Below are 22462 nucleotides of genomic sequence, written 5' to 3' on the forward strand. Positions count from 1 at the left end.
TCTTGAAGCACGATGGTACGACGCTCTCAGATAGTGACAGGTTGAAGATTTCAGTGAATACAGGTGCAAGCTGGTTTGCACTAGCTTTCAGGACTCGACCACTGATTCCGTCTGGCCCCGAAGCTTTCCTTGTGTTCACCGACCTGAACACTCTCCTGATGTCATTCTCTGTTATGGTGAATGGGCACTGACCTCCGGGCATGTCGTCCCACTCAAAGACACAGAAGGAGAGGCGGCCCATGAAGAGGCCGTACAGCTGGTGGCCGTCAGTGGTGACACCCGCCGCCAAACGGCGCATGAAGTGCCACACGTCCAGCCTGACGACCAGCTGGTCCCACGCGTGGAACAGCAGTCCCGGTCCACGTAGAGGAGCTGGGGAGGATCCTCTCCGGCTCGCTGGTACCTCTCCATCAGCTTCACGCACATGGGCAGCAGGCCCTGGCCCTCTCCCGCCGTGAGGACGCTGATGAGGACCTGCCCAAACTCGTTGCCCAAGCTCACGACCTCCTTGTCGCAGGTCAGCCTACAGCATGCCAAAGCAAAAACACAGAAAACCACAGGTCACATAGCAATCAAACACAAGTTCTCACAAGCTTACAAATGTGCACGCACGAACACTCATTGAGTGCACACACGTTCACCTGTAAGTCAGGACCGCTGGGAACTTCTCCCGATGGACGGGGTCCAGCTGATCCAGGATGTCCTGCGACCATCCCGCCACCTTCTTCTTACAGTGGCGGCACTCCAGGTACTCGGTGGCCATGAAGTACCAGCCGCTGAAGTCCAAGACCCTCCGGACGGTCTTGTACATCCCTCAGGCCGTCAACTTATGGACAACTTATTAGTGAGACTGAGAGAAGCGTGAGCGAGAAAAGGCGCAACAAAAACAAAAACGGATTCTTCAAGAATATTAAACTCAAAATAGACAATTAAAAACATAAATATTCTGTTTACAAACCTGTTATTTTAACTCTCAAAATTAACAATTACAAAACGTCATTTATTGGTTATGGATTCTGTTTTTTGATTCTCAACTTTAGGACCTATTTTGACTCCATACAAAACTGAGAAACTGTAGTTGAAGCTCGGACGTTTGATGCTCGTTTTTGTCGCGTTTGACCGCAATGCCTCATCGTGAACAGGTGTTAAACCGAATTCTGTGACTGTCAAGTTTTGTGACCACAGAGGACGCAACGAACGCTGATGTTTCGTTACAGCATTTTACACATTGATTTTACATTTGAGTAACGTCAGGCTTGCCATCCCTTCACTTTTGCAAAATAATAAAATAAATAAAATTCATGAATGGGATGAAAAGGTGAGCCTTTTAACAGGGGTCACCGATTCTGACGACTGCCATCAGAATATGTGACGGGTAACAATAGTACATGGAAATCTTATTTAAGTACATTTATGTAATTAAGAGACGATGAAAAGTAAATGCAAGCATCTGTCATCTTTTAGCTCGCCGACAGCAGCAAAACGAGAAAAGAAGCGCATCAGTGTAGGAGCATTTGTAAAGCGCTCGTACCTGTGAACTGTGAAATAGCGCCCCCTGTGGTCACAAAACTCGACGGTCACAGAATCTGGTGTAACACCGGCAGGGATGGAAATGGCGTGCCCCCAATTTACAGAATTTTTTGCAGTATATTCAGAAAACAGATCCAGGAACAAGCAGTTTAGTTCCTGTCACAAACAGAGGTGACAAGAAGTGTCAACAATTAATTGAAGCCATGTTCAGATTTTTAGTCATAGAAACACTAAACAGCGGAAAACCAGAACAACCATAGCTAGCTTCGTCTCGGCCTTTCAAAAGCTCTTCGTTAAATCTTTGTACGAGTCTCTGTGGGAGTCGAAGTTGATTCCTTTCCTATGTAAATCCTGCAAAATAGTGTGGGCCACCTGTCCAGATAGATATTTACTGGTTGAGGTATGTCGGGGGGAAAGGGGAGATCATGGTCTGCATATTAGAGATATTTCTAAAACACATACATAATGCAAGTGGTTTGATGACTCATTTTCCATCTGTCCCCTCATTCATATAACATGATTATACATGTTAAGTTTTAGTTCATGTGTAGACAGACTAATACATATATTGCACACATAATCTTAGACGAGATGGAATGTCATCATACCCAGATAAGTATGTCAGGAATGTTTCAGATTTTCATATTTAACACACACATCTTTTTCTATTGTGAGACTGAACAACTATGTTCCAGTAAGCTAGTGGCCATTACCATGGGAGATCCAGTCAGTGTGCAGCTTACATGCACCCTGTGTCACTGTTAGGGCACAGGGCGGAGGCACTGTCCACCGCAGAATTACTGAAGCTAGATGATGAATCAAGCATATGAGTAAATCAACAGTCTTATAGCAGTTTTAATGCTTACATCTGCTACACGATGTTTTCAGTCAATTAGGCCTGGATTATAGCATCATTCATTCCACCTGAGACTCTTTCACCTACTGCTGTGTGAATAATATTTGAGGTCCACACAGACATATGTGCGCTAGGGTATAATTTGCTATTATGGTATTAAGCTCCCCACCTGCCGACCCTAGCGTTTCTGACCCAGCAGGAGGACACAGCCATTCATTTTCTCACTTTTATGGTACAAAGTCCATGCAGATGCAAAGACTGCTGGAACACAGCATGACTGAGCGAGATGACATTTCTTAGAAGATATGGGTGAAATGTAATGTTATTGTCTGATGATTAACTGTATTTTTCCCCCACTTTCAAATGAAGTGGCGAAATGTTAACCACAGCTTAAAATGTTGGCAATTGAATTAAAGAAATATCAGACTAATTATTTAGAAAATCAAAAATGTGTGTGTTGATCTGACACCATCATGTCACATACTGTTAAAGGAAGTCACTGCAAAAACCTGTATTATCCTGCAACACAAACTTTCAATTTTCTATTTTAGTCACATAACAGGCAAAATAAGCTTAGTGCCAAACATATTTTGTCCTACTGTCTGATTCAGAATTTGGTTCAATGATTGAAGGGTCAAGTGGGAACATGTAAACAGCTCTAGAAAACAGAGCCACAGTGAGTGCATGATTCAGACATATCGACTCACGACAGGGCCTCCCTCTGTTGAGCTGCTGCTTCTGAAACCACATGGGTGTGTGTGTGTGTGTGTGTTGGTGGGGAGGGGGGCTTACAGGAACATCTGTGCTGGCATGACCATGAATAGTCCATTTTAAACATAAATTGATGCAATTTGTGAATAATTCAATACCAAAATAAGGATATTGCCTAGAAAGATTGACAAGATTTCCAATAAATTGTGTGACCATAAAATTAGCTTAATATAGGATTTGCATCAATGTTTTTTTTTTCTTTTAACAGAATTTATTGTGATAGCACTGACTGGAAGGGACAAGCTTTCAACATCATATCATTGAATTGAATTAAACGGGCTTTCCAGGATGTTAAGAAATAAAATTCGCCACCACCAAAACGAGAGCGACTCAGTATATTTTGGCCCAACAATGAAATTTTTAAATCACCAGCCATACACATTCAGCCGTGTACATATCACTTGAAATAAACGTATGGGTTTCCACTTTGCTATGCAATTTCAGTCCGACACCCCTGCCGCTCAAACCAATCACCCATATACGTGTGGACAGAGCAAAAGTCCTTGAACACGTCTCATTTAATCTACACATGCATCCAGTAGGGAGAAAAACTAATCTCCAAACATTAGGTGCTTCAAACTGCTCCGATTTTCACGTTTTGCCTTTGCACGCATCGTTGATGATAATACCTGGAATGTGATAGTTCACCATGAACTGGGGAATGATGTGGTTAAAGAAGCAGGGGAGACGGGGGAGGGAGAGAGAGAGAGAGAGAGAAGCTAGCAGTGGCCAGGGGAGCGGACTGAAACTGCTTCCAAACAGCTTACTCATTCTTCAAACTTCGATTATAATGGTTTAAAATATATAAACATGTGAACATGGTTAAAATGTGGTTCCATTATTCCATATTAGCAATATGGAATGACATAATAAGTATGATTTCTAAGCACATGTTCTCACACACCACGCTACACTAATCCCATAAAAACCAAATACTACTTCAGACTCAATCCATAAACGCGTGTCTGTCTCTGCTGTGGGACTTCTGGTGGAAGCGCAGGCCGCCACAGTTCCTGAAACGCTTCCCGCACTGCCCGCACACGTACGGCTTCTCCCCCGTGTGGATGCGGAAGTGGCGCGTCAGCGCCCCCGAGTGGCGGAAGCGCACGCCGCACACCGAGCAGGAGTACGGGCGCTCGCCCGTGTGGATGCGCAGGTGCGTCTTCAGGTTCTCCATGCGGTTGAAGTCCCGGCCGCACTCGCTGCAGTGGTACGGGCTGCAGCCTGGAGGGAACAGCTGCTGCTTGGCCGGCCTTCCTGTGGTGGACATCTTGCCCCCGGCCCCGCCGCCGGAGGGCCGAGCCCTGTGCTGCTGACTGTGATGCCGGCGCAGGTCGCTGGCGCGGCTGAACGAATGGCCGCAAATCTTGCACGGGTGGAGGTTGGGCCTGATCTGGACCGCGTAGTCCTCGGAAGCAGCATGGGCGAGTTGAGTTCTGTCTGGAGGATAGAGGTCATCAAAGGAGGCTGAAAAGGACGGATGACCTCCGGCTGATGAGGGGATGATATCTGAAACTTCTAGAGAAAATGAGAAAAATATACATCACAGCAGGAAAAGTGCTAAAATGAGCAAATTCATCATTATTAGGACAAAGCTAGAATACAATCAAAGTACAATAGGTTTTTTTTTCTTTCTTCGAGACAAAGGTCTGTGAGATGAGCACTGTTTACCAAGACTTTGGCTGGGTCCAGGTTCCACTAAGTCAGTCTTCTCAGTTTGAGCCTGCTCTGGGTCAGGCCTCCAGTCATCTAGTAGTTTGGACTGAACCAGGGACAGTCTGTCTGGCCCAAATTCCTCAATAGGCCCAGGGTTAAAGCTGCAACCTGATGTCACATCATCGTCACCTACAGAATCATCATCCAGCTCTGGTTCTAGATTCTCCTTCTTCACATGGACAGGTTCTTCTTTGAGTAGAACAGGTGATTGATTCTGGTCATCTTGTACATCTGAGATGTGCTCCACTGTCTCCTGCTTCTGTGGATCCGTGGTATCATGATCTGGACCTGTTAAGGGAGGAATTCCAAAACAAGGACACGTAAACCTGGTAATGCAATGTCATACTCATTATATTAGTTGAGACTGTTGTCATGACAAGAAAGAGAGGAGGTTTATGTAAAATCACTTGAATTTTTATTACAGGTTCCCATATGCTCCTTAAATGGGATTAACAAATAAAGTAGCAATAGTAGTGCCTCTGTTAATGAAGCATCTGTATGCAAGTTGGTCTTCTTTAATAATTACCTGACTTTGAATCGAGGTATTGTACAGGTATCGTCTTGGATGCCGAGTTCAAGTCGTTTGAGCAAACACGTCCATCTTCACGAATTTCACGAAAGGATTCCTCCAACTGCTCGGAGCTGCCCTCGTACGGTTCTTCAGCTGCCTGCGTTAAGGTGGACGCTTGGCCCGAAATCATGGGCTGTGCATCGAACTGCGACTTCGCTCCTTGGTTTTTCTGTTGTGAAAACCCACCATCGGACTGACTGTTGTCTGGTGTTGTGCCTTTACGCACTGTACTCAGATCTTGCTCGGCTGATTGCAACCGTGATTTGAGGAATTTGTTTTCTCGCTGCGTTTCGTGCATTTGATCGCGGACGTCGCCCAACGCTTGGCTTACCAATTTGGTAATTTCTAAAACCGCGATTTCCACCGCTACTTCAAACGCTCCATGTATAGTTGCCGCTAGTTCATCTTGAAAAGAAAGCGACACCTCGCCACTTACTGCCAGCGTCGAGGAACGACGGGTCGGCATTATCTTGCCTATTGCAATGTTACCACGCTGTAACTAAAATAACGACCGATAAAACGTGTCTGAAAGCTATACACTTATTTACTGCTACTGGAACATTGTTTAGATGCGAAAATGCAGCTAGTCAGCTAGTTGTCCCTCGTCAGCTGTAAGAGCACAAACAGTGTGAAGTACGGAGCTATTCCAAAATGGAAACGCTTCAAAATAAAAGTTGCATGTTGATTTTGGGGGAATAGTAAAACAATTCCACGATTAAGTTACATACAGGCCAAATATAACCTAATGCGACGATTGACGGAAGTTCATGTGAATGCAGATTGTATAACGGATATGGGTAAGGACAGGTTCACAGAAAACATAATAATGAAAATAATAATGACAATAATTGTTGTTGTTGTTGTTTCATAAGAAGGTAGGTGATGAAGCGAGAACAGTAGCGAATACTCTCTCCCATTTTAAAATTATTTAACATTACGGTGCTTTTGGGGCATTCCATATTATATGGCAAAATAATCTAAGAGTAACATCTCACGTTTAAGCCACTGCACAACACAAAGTTACCTTAAGAATACATCGAGTGGTCACTGATACCACTTAGGATTTTCTGTTTTCACATATAAATGGGATGCAAAATCAGCCATTTATTATTGTTTGTATGAGTTCTGCTATTAAGTGCCAAATGATGAACCCGTTGAGATTAGAAAGGAGTTTATCCTTTCCACTGTCGCCATAGGTTTGCTCTTTAGGGATCTAGACCTGGTTCGTGTAAAACTACCATGAGGCATTGTCTGTTCTGTTTCTGTTGTATAAAATCGCTCTATAAATAAAATTCAGTTAAACTGTAGTATGAGACTGCTGAGGATTTTAATTTGAGTCGTTTTTAAAGAATAATTATCTCAAATCAATTCTTATCTCATCTGTTCTATTACAAATGTCCCTTGAGTGTCATGGGGGATCCTCAAGAGTCAGGCAATCTGTTGTGTAAATTACCTAGAACAAACAAATTGGTTTTTTTCAACTTTTATGTTTCTCATAGCAATTAACTTTAATTTGTTCTCACTTAGTCCCATGACGGGTAGAGACAGTTGGAGAGTTTTCTTAAAATAAAACCGCTCACCCCCGTAACATCGAGTGAGATAATCCGAACTGGAATTCTTTTTTCTGCCTCGCGGCCGCCGTAGACCTTAAATGTTGTTTTAGGTGTACATCAAGGAGCTGTCAATAGTAAGTGTACCTCTGTTGTTTTTGAGGACATGGGGGCGGTTTATGAAGCTTAACTTCACCGTATGTTTGTATGTATAATTTTGTAGAATTCGCACCATAGCGTTTGTAGAGCAAGGGTGTATTGTTTAAAATGCTATGTTGGGTAAGGCTAGCTGTCTGTATAGCTTAGTTAACCTAGCTAACCTAGCTAGCTGGACCAGCACATCTAGTGGATACAGGGTTAGCCAGCTGGGAGTGAGTTCATGGGTTTATATGAGTTTATATGTTTGATATAATAACTTGTCCTTTTAGCTCCATGTGGCTGGGACAGTGTTATTGCTGGCGACGTCTATATATTAACGTGAGCAAAGGTAAGGGAGAGGTTCATCGGTTCGTTGCTCACTTTCTGCACAAGATGTGTTCACACATCTATCTGTGTTTGGTTAATTGTAATACAGGGCACCTGTACATGTAGCAGCTGTCCTAGGTTATGTTGTATGTGGTGTCAGAAGCTGAATAAATGGTGAATGTTTATTAAACCTATACAAGAATATACAGAACAAAGCATATTTTGGAATGGGTGTCAGTCAGTTGTTACTATGGCCGTTTGGCTTGAGACTAAGGACAGTTCTCTTGGTTTTTAACATGTGAGAGTCTCCAAGTGCCATTAGATCTCGCATAAACGCCTTTCTGTTTCTATGTGATGCACTTTTTATTGGCCTTCTTCCAATTAATATGCCCCACTTATGTTCCCGTAGCGTCCCCCCATTGCCCTGACGTTCAGCCTGTGTCCTGGAGCTGAAGCCTCTTGTGGTGTCCTGGGGTTATGCAGAAGAATGAAGCTGCGTCTGCACTTTGTGGTGGACCCTATGGGCTGGTTGTGCCTGGGCATGGTGGTCTTCATCTGGCTCTACAACACCTTCTTCATCCCTAAGCTGGTGCTTCTGCCACACTATGCGGAAGGACACATACCCGGCATTCTAGTGGTCTGTAAGTAGGGATGGGCAATATCAATGTCACTTAAGGATGTAATAACCTCTTTGTTACTTTTTTTGTGCTGCTGTCTTCAGCATTCGCAAGGTAATACTGTTTGTATTTTTGGCTCTATTGCTTCACAATTTAGAATGCACCCAACCGCTGCTGTTGGCAGTGACATCAAAAACAAGTAAGCTAGTTACTTGAAACATGATGTCATCATGTTTCACAGATGAGGTGGTTTGCCTTTTAGCCTGAATGAGATCGTGCTTGTGCTTACTTCTCTCAGAAGTGCCCTTTTATACATGCAGTGGTCGAAATCATTAAAGTAATACTTGGTAGTCTATTGTTGTGAATCCCCCAAAATTGTACAGCTAATGTTGTAGCCCTGAATCAGATCTATTGTGAACCCCCCCCCCCCCCCCCCCCCCGGTGTCAGTTTCACTACTATTGACACCTCCTTTGTTCTCATGTTGATTGACCACAGCAGCAGACCTCAGCTGCATATGTGAAATCTAAAGTCAACTATTGGGTCTTCTGTCTGCTCCCTTGTACATTAACCAATGGTGCAGCATTTCGCTGCATCCTGAGAAGCGATCGAGCAGTTGCCTTGGGCTCTCCAAGGGGACACGTTTGTGAATAAGAATCACTACGATTCCTGCAGGTTACCTGATAGAATGTATACTCAGTGTTCAATTGAATGTTCTTTTCATTGACTTCAGTGCAGTTGTTTCATTTCTGGGTCTCTGCTGAAATGCTCATTGCCTAAATAAATCTTCACATGCACAACAACATAGGACTTAAGGGTATACCTAGCAGGACATTTTGTGACATCTGAACTTCAAAATGTTGGATTCTCAGGATTTTCATGATCATTACTGACCTCAGTCTCAGTCTTGATCACGATCAGCCAGAGAACCTGTCTGACTACATATTTGCCATTGATTACACAATCACCAGGTGAATGTCACTGCAGTGCTCTTAGTTTCTGGTCTTTCTCTCATGCCTAAAAGTCTAACTTAACAAGCAGGATCATGCAGTACTACTAGGGAGAAGGAATGAGAATAATGTCAAAGTGATCAGACGAGTTTGCCTTTTAGTAATTATACAAAGGATTTTTTTTTCTCTTATCAGTATTTAGACTCCTGTAGCTCACCTGGTAGAGCAGGTAAGGTGTGGTTCTATATCATGGGGCTGATTCCCAGCAAGCACATATACAGTTAAACTGATTAAGATAAAGTCACCCTGGAGAAGGGCTTTTGCCAAGTGCAAATAAATGCATTTAGAGCAGGTGTGTTCAAGTCGTGTTGTGGATGAATGAGAGGATACAGAGATGTTCTCCCCTGTCCATCTTACTTGACTCTTCTCATGAATTGATGATTAGATGACAAGTTGAAGTATGTTGTGAATTGCGTGAAAACGCAGAACTGTAACAGGATGGATGCCACTGATTTAGAGAACGGCAATTTTCGATCTGTCCGTGATAATAATTTCTTCTAATGTTCTTTTCATATTCCCCCTTCCCCCACTTTGCCCTCAGGTTATTACCTAGCATCTCTCCTGTGTGTGTCTGCACTCATAAGGGCTTCCACAGCTGACCCTGGACGACTTGCTCCAGACCCCAAAATCCCTCTTGCAGGTAATTGATTTAGTTTGGCATCTCTAGTCCTGCAGATCCCACAATGCTACTGTGAATTACTTCATCACCAGCAACAAGGACATATGGGATTTTGGCAGGAGAATTAGCTGAAATTGCTTAAACTGAAAGGTCAAGTTAAATTAGAATCTGTTCCTAGAAACTGTATTTAATGAATGGAAAGCAAATCTTTATATTCCTCTGGAGTGTATTCTGAATGGTGAAGGCGTGTTGAAGGCATGTCCTGAAGATCAGTAGGTTTCAGCGTTATTCAGCATAATGCTATTCAAACATTCACACATTTCCAGCTTTAGTAAGGAATGTAATCTTTTGGCAGTCTGCTTGAAGTGTATTGTTTTGACATGAGTAGGAAAACATAATCAGAAAATTGGCAACCAGTGAGCTGACATAAGATAATTGTATTCCCACACTGAAATAGGCTTCTTTAAAAATAGACAAATGCAAAGAAAAGGATTCAGATGGTTTTTGCCTAAGAGGACACAAGAGGGATTTATCAATTTGCCTAATAAGACAAATCTAGTAGGGATTTACCCAATTGTTCAGCTTTTAAATAACTCTTCTCTCCACATTAGTATCTGTCCATTAGCCAAGACTTTTAAATTCTCATTTACAGTTCTGTTAGCTGCATATGTATGTAGCTTTACAGTTAGGTGCCATAGCGTAACAGTTCTGTTAGGTGTCGGAAGCTTTACGGTTCTATTAGGTGTCTGTAACTTTACAGTTCTGTTACGTTTCCGTAGCTTTATGGTTCTGTCGGATGTCAGGAGGTTTACGGTTCAGTTAGGTACCGTAGCTTTACAGTTCTGTTAGGTGCCATAGCTTTACAGTTTTGCAGAACTATAAACTCCCCACTCAATCTTGATGTCATCTGTGATGATTCCTTACTTGTGCTTACAGTCCAAGATTGATGTCAGACTTGACTTGTCTAAACAAACACACACTTTGCTCATTTAGTCAAATGCTTTTAACATTTGTTGCTCATGTCTGATTAGATTTTTGCTGTTAGCACAAATACACATAAATGCAAGCAGAAAATGCAATAGATTTCACCTTAGCCTTTTATGTATTTTTGCACTTGTACCAGCAGAGGACAGTATTGTGCTGGTTTCAGCTCAGCAATACACAATTTACAATGAGACTTGGTACAGCCAAGAAACTATTACACCATTAGATAATCTATAGTCTTAAAGATAACTAATAAAAGAAGGTCCTTATAACCGTATATATAAAATCCTCTTGTAATGCTATTTGGGAGACCAGGCCTGGATCCATCACACAATGCTTATTGATGCCATAACTGCTAGAAAAAATAGCTTTGCCTCCCTAAAGCATAAAGTTGGATTAATAAAGTGTGTTGAGGGACATTTTACTCTCCGTAAGCACTAGTCAGTCTTACAGTGTCCTGCCCTCAGCCATCCATTCCACGCCTGCATCAGTAGAGTTAGGGTATAGCCCTAGGGTGTAGATCTGTGACATTCTCTAATAGAATCAGAGATCTTGTTCTCTTACCTGCCTGGCACTAAGCCAGGGAAGTCTCAGTCAGCTTTTTGGATTAGGATGTGGGAACGATTAGCAAATGTCGACTTGTAAAAACACGACGCTACTCCGGAGTGATCCATGTCGGCTGACTAGACTAGATTGTTTGTGGCAGTAGAGGCAAAAGAGGTAATACTGCGATGAACATGAATGGGACATGTGGGTGCTAAGATGTATAACATTACCTTTTCCAGTTTGGAGTGTAAGACCCGAATCAGACACAAGGATGATGTTGCATAGAGATACAACGTGACAAAACAGAAAATGTATCCATTGGATAGGTGGAGGAAAACCTCAGATTTCCATACCTGTTCACCCTCGTACTATAGATTAATGCACTCCATTGCCAAGTTTAATGAGTTCCCCATATATACAGCAGAGGCAATTTTCCAGAGTGAATTGATAAATTTTCCATAGAAAAATTCTTATGCTATTAAAATATTGCATATGCTGTATATGAAGATAGATTCCATGAGCATCAGATCTTCCTTCTGTGGTGGACTCCCATAGTACTTGTACAGTTAACGAGGCAAGATCTTTAACAAGGCTTAAAAGGCTTCTTCCTTTCTTCTCTTCATACTGCCCTCTTGTTAATGACGAAGCAATTAAGTGTGTTTGCCCTGGCTCCCTCTGCCACTATTTTATTTGAATCCCCCATTTGTGGTTGAGTACATGAGCAGGGAAAATAATATTGAGTATAATGATAATTTAAGGTCCTCTCACCATGACTGTATATTTCTCCTGTTCTGTGCTTTTGAGACGTAATTGTGTCTGTAAAGGTGCTGTTAACTTCTATTGGGCTGTATACAGCTCGTCTGAAACGCAATTCTCATGTTCTGAATTCTCATGTTCTGAATTCTCGTGTTCTGAATTCTCATGTTCTGAATTCTCGTGTTCTGAAGCTGAAAACAGCTCGGGGGACGGCCAGCTGAGCCTCAGAGCCGCCCCTGGCCGACAGTGGCGTCCTGGGGAGGCACCTAATTTACGGAATCACGGCGACTCGGTTGTCGGTATTCATGTCGTGTTTTTCCCTGTGTGTTTGGTTATAGAGCGTGAACTCTGGGAGCTGTGCAATAAATGCAACGTGATGAGGCCCAAGAGGTCCCACCACTGCAGCCGCTGTGGACACTGCGTGAGGCGCATGGACCACCACTGTCCCTGGTAAGCCTCAGCGCCTTCTAACTCCTCTCTCTGACGACCAATGAAGGACTAAAATTGCTGTAATCTAATGAAAGTGAGTAAGGGAGTAGATATAGGTGTGCAAAAGGGGGACAGGACATAAGCCCACAGAAGACTCAATTGCTGAATATCATTTGTTTTTAAGCTTAAGTGGTATGCTGTCCTTATTTTGGTGTGTGTTTCACTCTGTTTTTCTTAAATGCTGTAATATTTCTGGTGCAATTAAACAACAGCCTAGACACCAGCCTAGCAGGTCGATATGTCTTGGCTAGTTACGCCATGGAGTTACGCCATGTCTTTAAGGGAAGACATGTATTGTCCTATGCGATGTCATTCAAGCCTAGAGGTCATCACATTTGTTACACTGCATATTGCCCTGGGGTCATATGGAGTCCAGGTATCCTGGCACAGCTTGAGCCTTGATGGATTTTGATGGTTTAGTCTATATATTCTGTAATATGACTACCACCGTTTGTTGTGAGTAGGACTTGGCGATATATCGAGTTAAAAAAATATATAGAGATAAAAGATGAGACAATATCGTATCAATATAGTCTATGGGTCTTTCCAAAAACCTAGTGATTTGCATTAATTACGTAGTCAGCTGTTTAAGTAGACAGCGTTATAACCGACATATATCCCCATAAGGCATCACAGCCTGTTCTCACCCAATGTATGCAGCCGGTGTTTATTTTCCTCAGTTTTTAGCATTGCCTGTGCGTTTCAACACAATGGATTGTCCTCTTCCCATTTTTATCGCAGCTTTAATTATCGCATTAGATAAGCTATTTGTTGTGATAAAAAGTTTGTTAGCTTTCTAGAGCTGGTTATCCACAACTGTAACTTGAGGCTTCAGACTCCGCTAGCATAAATATGTATCAAACTATAAAATTAATTTGACACAAAATAATTATTTGTGGCTTTATATTAAGAAATGTGTTTTTGAATGTTTTTTATATATTTACGTAACGAGATTTACGGCCATAACTCCGAAGCTTCTATGACTGGAACAATGATGAAAAAGCACCTGAAGCTGAACAAGAAACGGCAGTATGAATTTGACCCTTTGCCCCAGACTGAGGCTGTAGCCTTAAATGACCCCCAATCTCCAGACACCGCGCGCGTGTGTGTGTGTGTGTGTGTGTGTGTGTGTGTGTGTGGGGCGCGTGCACACGCACATGAGAAGTTAATAAGGCCTCTATAGAAAGGTAAAATGGAGGCAAGGAGATATCTGATGACCAGGTGAGTGTGTGACGATGGGCCTGGAGCGCACTGGTACAGTATAACTGAAGAAGGCCTCAGTCTGTCTGGACTCAGCAAATCGTGACTCCCTGTCATCGCCTGTGATGGCCAAGAGCGAGGGGGAGGAGGGAGAAGTGGCCGTATCGTTTTTCGTGTCTGAATTAAGCTTTGGCTGCCTTTGACCCCATCCCTGAATTCTGGTTTCTCATTTCTATTCAATGCTCACTGTACATCCTCCTCCTCTCAATATTAAAGCGTTCCTTGTGTACCGTGCCGGTGGTTTCGTTTGCTGTCCGATCTTATTTTCGTCCGTGTGATGACCATGAATGTTGATGCGGTGCTGTCTGTCTTTGCAGGATTAATAACTGCGTGGGGGAAGATAACCACTGGCTCTTTCTGCAGCTGTGCTTCTACACGCAGGTCCTGAGCCTCTACACTCTGGTGCTGGACTTCTGCCAGTACTACTACCTCCAGCCCCTGGCCACAGTGGACCGGGTGAGACCACACCACCCCCAGCACACACAGGGGAGCCCGGCAAGTCTCGTATCGCAGGCCATGTTTCCTTCGGTTCACAATGATGGTGTTTTGTTTGAGAGGGTCCAGTGTTACATTTTAGTGAAATTCAGAAAGACCTGCCGTGGATTATTTGGTATGAATCATGTTACAGTGTCCAAATAACGCATCAGTGACCCCTCACTCTTCTGGGTTATTTTGAAAACCCATGCCAGTAATGCTATCGTTTATGATTGTGTTTTTAGAGCTAACTAATTTTGTTAAATGAAAAGGGCATTTTAAATGGCCACAGCGTTCTTGGGGTGCTTTCCATAAATGGATTCCACAGAAAGTATGTTGTGGTCTATCACAGGAACGTGAGCTCGTGAAGCCTGTGATCACCCTGCTCTTACTGTGCCACTCAGTGCCATCTGTTAGCTTGTGCATTACAGTTAATTCACTGGAGTGGTTTTGCTGTGGGTATGATTTATCAAGCAGTAAGCATTCATGTTCATTCAGGTTCAATACGAAAACCATGGTGTTTGAGACCCAAGTTGAGTATTTGTAGAGTTAGACACACTATTATTATTATTATTATTATTATTATTATTATAGATTTTATTAAACAATAAAATCCTCACATTGTTTTTCATTTAATTCATTTTTGTTTTATGCAATTATTTGGAAGTGAAGTGTGTAAAACGGAACATCTATTCTCCATATCCACTTTGCATTAACTCTCCCTCACACACGTTCTCACTCATGCTAATCAGCGCCTTCACAATAAGAGCTGAAACAGCTGAGCCATCTCCTCCGCAATAGCCGGTGGCCTGCAAATAAAGCCCATAGTATCTCATTTCCTGTTTTTGTTTATTTATGCCACATTGTGTGTAAGTAAAAGAAGCCAGCTGAGAAGCGAGAGGCAGGGTGAATGCACACAGAAGCATCTGTGCGGGAGAGATAGGGGCATTATCTTCCACACAGGCTGACTTTTCAGTGTTGGGCAGGATACGTTGAATTGGGATGCGTGTTTGGAATGATATAGGCATAGAAGGAGCCTCAAGCCAGGCAGACGAACGCGGGGCACAGAATCGCCGGCGAGAACAAAAGTGTCTCCTAATGAGCCCTGCGGACACGGCGGTTTTGTCTTTGCGCCGTCTGCGTGCGTGCGTGATTTGGTTTGCGCTGACACCCCCCCCCCCCCTTTATTTCCGCGTCTTCTGCAGGAGGTGTTCACGGGGCGGCACGAGCTGGCACTGCTGCGTGGCTCCTGCTTCATGGGCTTGATCATGTTTGGAGGCATGAGCACCCTCTTCTACTCGCAGATCACAGGAATCCTCTCTGTGAGTCAACCTCCTCTCTCCTTCTCTCTGTCTCTCTTTCTCTCTCTCTCTCCTCCCTCTGCCCCCCTCTCTCACCCTCTATCACTCACGTGCACAAATTACACACAATTTGACTTTCAACTTCTCTTTCTTCCCTCGCGTTCGTACCACAACAGACCACTTCTGAAGGGGAAGCCTCGTATATAAGGAAGTTGTGCTGTCTGTTCTGTGCATATCACAAAGTACATGGCTTTCGCTTCACACCTGTTTTAGATCGGTAGGATACGGCTGCCAAGCCCTTCAGACCAGACCAGTTTGCGCGGCACATCGGTGCCCGCTGGCTTCCGTAGGGGTGGCCACTACTCAAAGTAGCGTTCCTTTGTTCTTTCTTCAAATGAATGGGTTTTAAACCCTCGACTCTCGTGGAGCACGGCTCAATGGCGGCGTAATTCCCCCAAGCTGCACCAGGCCAGTGTGCGAGGCTCCCGCGCTACGCCCCCTCCATCGCTCCGCCAGGTCGTAAACGCTCCCCCTCGGCCGAGCGGCCCATAGCTGCCAGGCCGGCGCGCTTTGCGTGACCTCTGGAAAGGAAGCTGGCGTGCGCATGCTGACACGCGTCGAAAAGCCCTCAACCGCACGCTGTCCTCACCCACCTGCTGCAGAGCTTTGGCCTGACCTGCCCTCCCCTCTGAGGAGGTCTGGAGAACAGCCTGTAAGGACTCCGAAGACCTCATGGCGTGTCCTTTTTCTGATTCCGTAAAATGCCACGTTGCCATTTTTTGTTATTTTTGTTGTTCATGCTTGTTAATTAGTTCCAGCCAATCACTGGATCCTAATCTAAAATTTCACTTGATTTAGACGGAACTATGGAAAACGTGTACAAACGAACCTCTCCTGATCCGTACTCTCTTGATCAGGAAGGGATCGTGGCTGTGATAGGGGGAGGTGGATAATCACTTTTGACTCTGATCCCTTAATTGACGACTTCATGTGTGGACCAGGCCAAAGAGGATTAGAAGTCAGGCAGCTATATTCAGAAAATGACAGCCAGCCTCTAATGGGGCACTCCTCAGACTAATCTAATTTTCCATTGCCCGGTCATGTACACTTCAAACCGAGGCTCCCACAGCTGCTGTGAAAACATTCTTCTCCCTCCAATCTGTGCTGGTCCCCAAAGACTGCCTGCAGCCTTTAAATAAACTATAAATAAATAAGCTCGCAGTTAAATAAAAAAAATAAAAAATTATCATAAAATAAAAAAATAAAAAAGTTGAACAACCAGGAAGGGGGAAGATGTTTGGTCATCAGTGAGGTGTTTAGGACAGCGATGCTAATTTGGACAGAGCAAAGCAATAAGACACAAAGCATACGACATATTGGAATAACATTGACGGTCTCTCAGGATGGTTTGCTGGTAGCTTTTTTCTGTCGGTGCTAGTTACATTGAGACATTGAAAGTGAAATTTCTTTTATGGATATTTTGAAAAGACTTTGTCTTTTATTCTTTTCATTTAATAGCCATTTACAGAAGAGGTAGTCATTTAGCTCCAGTATTCCTTTAATTAAGGGTAATTGTCTAAGAGGGTCCACAGATTTCTCTGAGTGCGTCTCCAGACCTGTCTGAGATTGACAGGGTTTTATGAGCTGTTGTTCCCATTAGGTGATCAGCCAGGGCTGTATTACCGAACGCAACCTCTCCTTAACCTTTAGAGCCTTCTCTTTCTCATGAAAACACATGCCAACAGCTGTGAGCAGATACCGTTGACCTCCGACCCCACCATCCTCTGATATGGAGCATTATGGGATTTTAGTGGCTGGCACGATAGTTAGCTGGAAGCTTCTTTGCCAGTGCTAGCCCGAATGTTAACACCCTTAATCACTGATCTCTGATAAGATCCCTTAACACCTCTATACCGACAGCATCATCAATTGCTATGGGCCTCAGCTAGACTTGCTAGCCAAACGTACTATATAAGAATGAATAATATATAGATATCTTTTTCCTCCACCCTGGAAGGATGACTAGGTCTCCCGGTCCTCATGTAGGTCTCGCGGTCACGGAGCGGGTCGGGCTTCATTTCCATACTCAGCTGCAGTCCTCCTCCTTGTCTCCGGTTGGGGTCGTCTTACCCTCTTACCTGGCACGCACGCTCGGAGAGGGTTTGACTGAGCCCATGCATACGGGCCCATTGTTTGGTGTGCAGATGCCCTCTTGCCCCTGTGCCAAGTTGGCAAGGTGAAGAGGGCACCGAGGGGTTTTTCACTGCTGACGGCTTCACTCTTTTTGTCTCTGTGCGTGCTGTAGTGTCTTTCGTTCTCAGCACGAGAGCGGCGAGGCTTTTCCGATGGCCTCGCGTCTGAAGTGCTGCAAATCAGAGCTCCTCTTTATCTGTGACGTTTCGCATGTGTGAAGTCGTACCTTTATTCAACACTCACTACCTCCTTTGTCTTAATTTGTTCCAACAGGACACAACCACTATAGAGAAAATGTCACACTCCACAGATGGCATGTAAGTGTGCCTGATCATGCTTCATTAGCTGATGTTTTCATAATGGAATAATATCCTTCAAATAATGTATCAAATAATGCATTTATGCGTCAACCAAACCCACTGCGGTTTGTGCTTCTTTCTGCGGTGTAAACGTACGTGTAGCCGGTTATGAAGTGCTGGTTATGAAGTGCTGGTGTCTCTTTTGCCCCCGTAGCGGTGCGCGGCGTTCGTGGCAGCAGTCTCTGGCCGAGGTGTTTGGCACCCGCTGGAAGCTCCTGTGGTTCCTGCCTTTCAGAAGCCGCCACCCCTTGCATCCGGGCTCCGCCTCCCATGCTCACGTGTAGCCAGGCAGGCAGAGGCCCCGCCCATCTCCTCCTTCTTCTCCTCCTCTTCCTCCACCGCGCTCTTCTCTCTCTCCTACTCCGCTCAGCCTCTCCACTGTGGCCTGATGTTTCTGAGGTATCAAAACTCCAGTCTTCTTCAGGGTTCGGTCTGTTTGTGAACTCGTGTGTGTTGAACGCGAGTCTTCTTTCCCCAATGCCAAGGCTAGCTGCTGCTCTCGCCTCATGGAATTATCGAAGGCTGAACGCAATCTACTTTTGCATTTGGATAATAGTGTGTATAGTTTCGTCGTTTTATATCGAAAACTTTATAAGCAACCTCTGAATGTGTGCTAATGTCGTTTCCTTATGTTAGGGAACATCAAGGGTACAACTAAATTAAAAGATCTGTTGTTTCCAGGGTAACACTCCATAATTAGAACTGGACGCAGGCCCCTCCCCCTGCCTCGGGTTGTAGATGTGATTGGCAGGGGAACGTGGGCTCTGGGAGGTTTTCTCTGTGGCTTTGTAGGGTGGGTGGCTGATGGCTCCAGAGGTGAGCCATGACCTCTGGCAAGAGCTGAGGACAGAGCCAGACAGCCTCGACACACACACACACAGAACACACACACACACACACACACACACACACACACACACACACACAGCTCTGTAAAATAGCACTAAATCCTCAACTTGAATTCTGATCGGCTGGCAGCGTTGGCTGTGTCCCACGAAGATGCATTCCATTTGATCACTATTGTCGTCATTAGCTTTTATTTTACTATATTTTTGTGCCTTTTGGAATATTGTCAGACATCTTAGTTAAATTGTATTTTTGTTAAGACTTGTGAATATTCTGCCAAATTCATTGATTTTTACACACATAAATCAAATAAATTATACAGACATATTATACATGATCTTTTTATTTTAAGATTATTTTCCCCAAAGATGATAAATTATGAAATCTACCTTAAATAGTTAAAAATAGAACAAACACTCAAATGTACAATTAGCTTCTGATTCCACACATAATGGTTATGATGATTTCACTTAAATCTTGTAATAATATTTCAACATAATTCAGTTGTATTTAGTTTTTCAAGTTATGTTTTAAGAGTTTTTAGAGACGGGTTGGATACAGCAGTACAGCAGGGAGCAATACGTTTGGCTGTTTGTTTGTTTTGGCTTGTATCTCTTGTACATGCTTAAGAACTTTTAGTAAATTATTGAAGTGCCTCCTCAACCAGTCAGACTTTCTAATTGGTGTTGTCATGATACACCATTTTAAATTAGTCCTTAATGGCTTTCCAGTAGGAATGGCTGATACAGATGTAAAATTCATTTTATGATGATTTGCTAAAAAGAATAATATCAGTATAAATGAAGCATGTCTTGCCTTTACTAGGAAACTTGCCATTTAGTGGAACAGTTTCACTTAATATGTATCAGCTATACTGCTTTTAAACAATTGTAGTTCATTAAATATTCTTAATGGAGAACTTTTACAGCTCATGGAAAGCTTATGGTACAATATGCAATGTTAAGATGAAGACTTTAAATAACACAATACTCACGGTAGACCTTTCAGCCTTATTTTTGCATCATTTGAACGTCATGTTCTGTGTACCCTCTGGTGACATTTAAACTTGTTGCACACTAGGGACCTAACGTAACCACATTTTGTTTGGTTCAGAATTATGTTGTGATGCCTGGTTTATGTTTTTTAAATATACATTTATTGTGTTCTAACATTTGTTTACCTCACTTCTTAAAGTTTGTCTGAATTTTTAGCTATTTATTTTTTTACAAGTATTTATTGTAAAATGAATAACTTCACCCACTGAACGAATACTGAAATTGTTTGAGGGCATGCCGATCAAATATGTTGATTATTCTACTACCTATTTAGCCAGTTTGCTGTAAGATATATATATGAAAGTGAATATGCCTATGGCAGCCTGAACAGACCAAAAAAGTAAATTCCCTCAACGTCCTGTCTGGGGGCCGATTATTTTAATGAGCTGCTCTACTTGCATACATCAGTGTGACTTTTTAATTGAGTTGGCTTTGTTTTTATTTTTGTTGCAAGGGGGGCTATATATGAAAGTGATGTTGGGTTTTTGATTGTATGAAGTAATCGTTAATCATTAGTGAATTAATACTTTGTTAACCCTTTATAACCCAGCAGCTTCTTTGATTTCCACATTGCTGGCTATATTGCTCTGCAATTCATTCCTACAGCAGAATACTTTAAAATGCACAGCATATTTAGCATCTTCAAAAGTCATTCTCGGTGGACACTGTTGTTGGCATGGAGATGTGTCGTATGACGATGTACGATGACGTCATCTTTTAGCCTCTTTAGTAGATGCTAATTGCCGAATGTAAATGGAACTGTACAACATACCACACATATTATGTGATGGAGTGGTATGACTTTAGTGTTCTTATGTTGCATTAATATTACATTATATAGACTATGTAAAACCTTTAGTGTATGGGAAAAAAGTTTAGCTTGGTTTAAATTTACTGAACATTTAAATTTAGAAGGAGGATGTTGAGTGCATCTGTATTGCAACCGTAAAGCAATAAGACCTAGCATTTTCTTCACTGTGTTAGAGCATATATAAAAATATAAATACTACTACACAGATGCTGACTTCTACTGATCGAGACGATTAGCAGACATGTATGCAGGTAGCTCACGCTGTGCAATTAGGTTTACATCTACTGTCACTAACAGAAGGAATGACTATTGGTCCCTCTTTTGGCACTATTGTGAGGTCTTTATTCAGGTCTAAGACTACTTGGGGTGTTTTTTATTTTGTTTTTGTGTTGATACTTCATGTGGTGTAAATCAATGTTAAACTTTGTTTTGTGATCATGGGATTACACAGGATGTAATACACACATTTGTTATTTATTGGGGTATTTTTTAATAAACCGCAGTTTTCAAACTCCATGCATATTATCGTTTTCTTTCTGTGCGGGCCGAGCAGGCTTCTCGCACGCTTGAACATCTTCCTGGTGTTCACAATGTCCTCATCATCGATGCTTGTAATGGCCGACATCCGAGTTTTGTTGTGTCTGAGAAACGGAGCTCGGAGCCCTAACCATCAGCCCAGAATGGCAGTGCAAAGGTCCTCGCTCCATTTGTTTCTCTTCAATAAAGACGTTCCCCATGATCTTAAACCAGCCCATCTGTGGCAGCATATCAGCTGTCAATCAAGCCCACAGGTTATTTTCCTAGGCTTACCCAAATAAAGCTCCGCCTGCCCACCTTCCCACCAATATTACCCCGCAAATCCACACGAGGTGTTCCCTCAAACTCCAGTGGACTCCAGTGGCCCGTTACATCTGCTGTCTCTTAGGAAGGTCTGTTCGAGTCATCCTATCAAGGTATTTGCTACAAAACCGGCAAGGGGGTCAAAATGAATTCCACTGAAATCTTTTTTTTTTATTATGGAAACCCATTTGGTTTTTTTAATTATGGAAACTTATTTGGTTCTATTGAAATTTTTACTTTTCGTGATCTAATAAAAACGCTGGTTTACAAATTCCAAGAGAAAGTGACCCTTTCTGGTTTGAACACATTAGACTTGATTGAACGTATAATATGGTTTGGTTTTGAATCTATCCTGAAGGTGTTCGGCGTTACCTTCCTCTTTCTTTTTCATAGCCTCCTCAGATCAACAAGCTTGAACTGGCCCTTTACCATTATCTGGAGTCAGGTTCCACCTTTTGTAACTGTTTGCCACATAAGCCATTGTGGATAAAGCTGGTATTTGTGTATGGTAATGTTGGTATTTATTTCATTCTCAGCTCATTTGGAAAACGCCTATCCGAACACTCACCAAACAGTCGGCTAGAGGGGTGGGTGTCCAATCTCTGCTTTTACTCTTCCACAGTCTAGCCAAAGCCATTGTGTCCACCGAGCAGACACTCGGTGCCACACGACGATATGAAACCTGGATCTGGCCATCCCAGCAACAAGCCCTTTCTGTGTCGCTGACTGTCCACGCCTGGCTCAGCATACGTCACACATCTGTGAATTCTCTGCATTTACACGAACTCAATATGCACACGCGGGTATCATTTCCTTCACTCCAGAAATGTTAATAAAGCACTCCC

At 43.1% G+C, this 22462-nt stretch overlaps 2 protein-coding genes across 4 annotated transcripts; one reads left to right on the forward strand and one right to left on the reverse strand.

Annotated features, from left to right (window-relative positions):
- Window positions 1-3477: 3477 nt before the first annotated feature.
- Window positions 3478-6198, reverse strand: LOC143475343 (uncharacterized). 2 transcript variants are annotated; one of them, XM_076973183.1, is made up of 3 exons: window positions 5400-6198; window positions 4829-5161; window positions 3478-4672 (listed from the first exon to the last, which is right to left on the reverse strand). In XM_076973183.1, exons 1-3 carry the CDS (start codon window positions 5908-5910, stop codon window positions 4104-4106), a joined length of 1413 nt encoding a protein of 470 aa, XP_076829298.1. In that variant the 5' UTR covers window positions 5911-6198; the 3' UTR covers window positions 3478-4103. The 2 variants fall into 2 exon arrangements, with proteins under 2 accessions (XP_076829298.1, XP_076829297.1); XM_076973182.1 differs by having other exon boundaries at window positions 3478-4675; window positions 5400-6196.
- Window positions 6199-7014: 816 nt separating this feature from the next.
- zdhhc21 (zDHHC palmitoyltransferase 21) lies at window positions 7015-21293 on the forward strand. 2 transcript variants are annotated; one of them, XM_076972792.1, is made up of 9 exons: window positions 7067-7131; window positions 7423-7481; window positions 7895-8100; window positions 9626-9724; window positions 12328-12439; window positions 14056-14194; window positions 15418-15534; window positions 17980-18023; window positions 18220-21293. In XM_076972792.1, exons 3-9 carry the CDS (start codon window positions 7947-7949, stop codon window positions 18347-18349), a joined length of 795 nt encoding a protein of 264 aa, XP_076828907.1. In that variant the 5' UTR covers window positions 7067-7131; window positions 7423-7481; window positions 7895-7946; the 3' UTR covers window positions 18350-21293. The 2 variants fall into 2 exon arrangements, with proteins under 2 accessions (XP_076828908.1, XP_076828907.1); XM_076972793.1 differs by lacking the exon at window positions 7423-7481 and having other exon boundaries at window positions 7015-7131.
- Window positions 21294-22462: the final 1169 nt, after the last annotated feature.

This window comes from Brachyhypopomus gauderio, chromosome 14 (assembly GCF_052324685.1).
Source record: "Brachyhypopomus gauderio isolate BG-103 chromosome 14, BGAUD_0.2, whole genome shotgun sequence".
NCBI lineage: Eukaryota > Metazoa > Chordata > Actinopteri > Gymnotiformes > Hypopomidae > Brachyhypopomus > Brachyhypopomus gauderio.

What these genes read in the sequence shown, in the direction of transcription:
- LOC143475343 (XM_076973182.1), bottom strand. Translation starts at nt 5,910, where the DNA reads ATGCCGACCCGTCGTTCCTCGACGCTGGCAGTAAGTGGCGAGGTGTCG. An exon ending in ATACCTCGATTCAAAGTCAG is followed by an intron (nt 5,162 to 5,399) that starts GTAATTATTAAA and finishes CTCCCTTAACAG; the next exon opens with GTCCAGATCATGATACCACG. An exon ending in TGGACCCAGCCAAAGTCTTG is followed by an intron (nt 4,676 to 4,828) that starts GTAAACAGTGCT and finishes CATTTTCTCTAG; the next exon opens with AAGTTTCAGATATCATCCCC.
- zdhhc21 (XM_076972793.1), top strand. Translation starts at nt 7,947, where the DNA reads ATGAAGCTGCGTCTGCACTTTGTGGTGGACCCTATGGGCTGGTTGTGC. An exon ending in ATGGACCACCACTGTCCCTG is followed by an intron (nt 12,440 to 14,055) that starts GTAAGCCTCAGC and finishes CTGTCTTTGCAG; the next exon opens with GATTAATAACTGCGTGGGGG. An exon ending in CCCTGGCCACAGTGGACCGG is followed by an intron (nt 14,195 to 15,417) that starts GTGAGACCACAC and finishes CGTCTTCTGCAG; the next exon opens with GAGGTGTTCACGGGGCGGCA.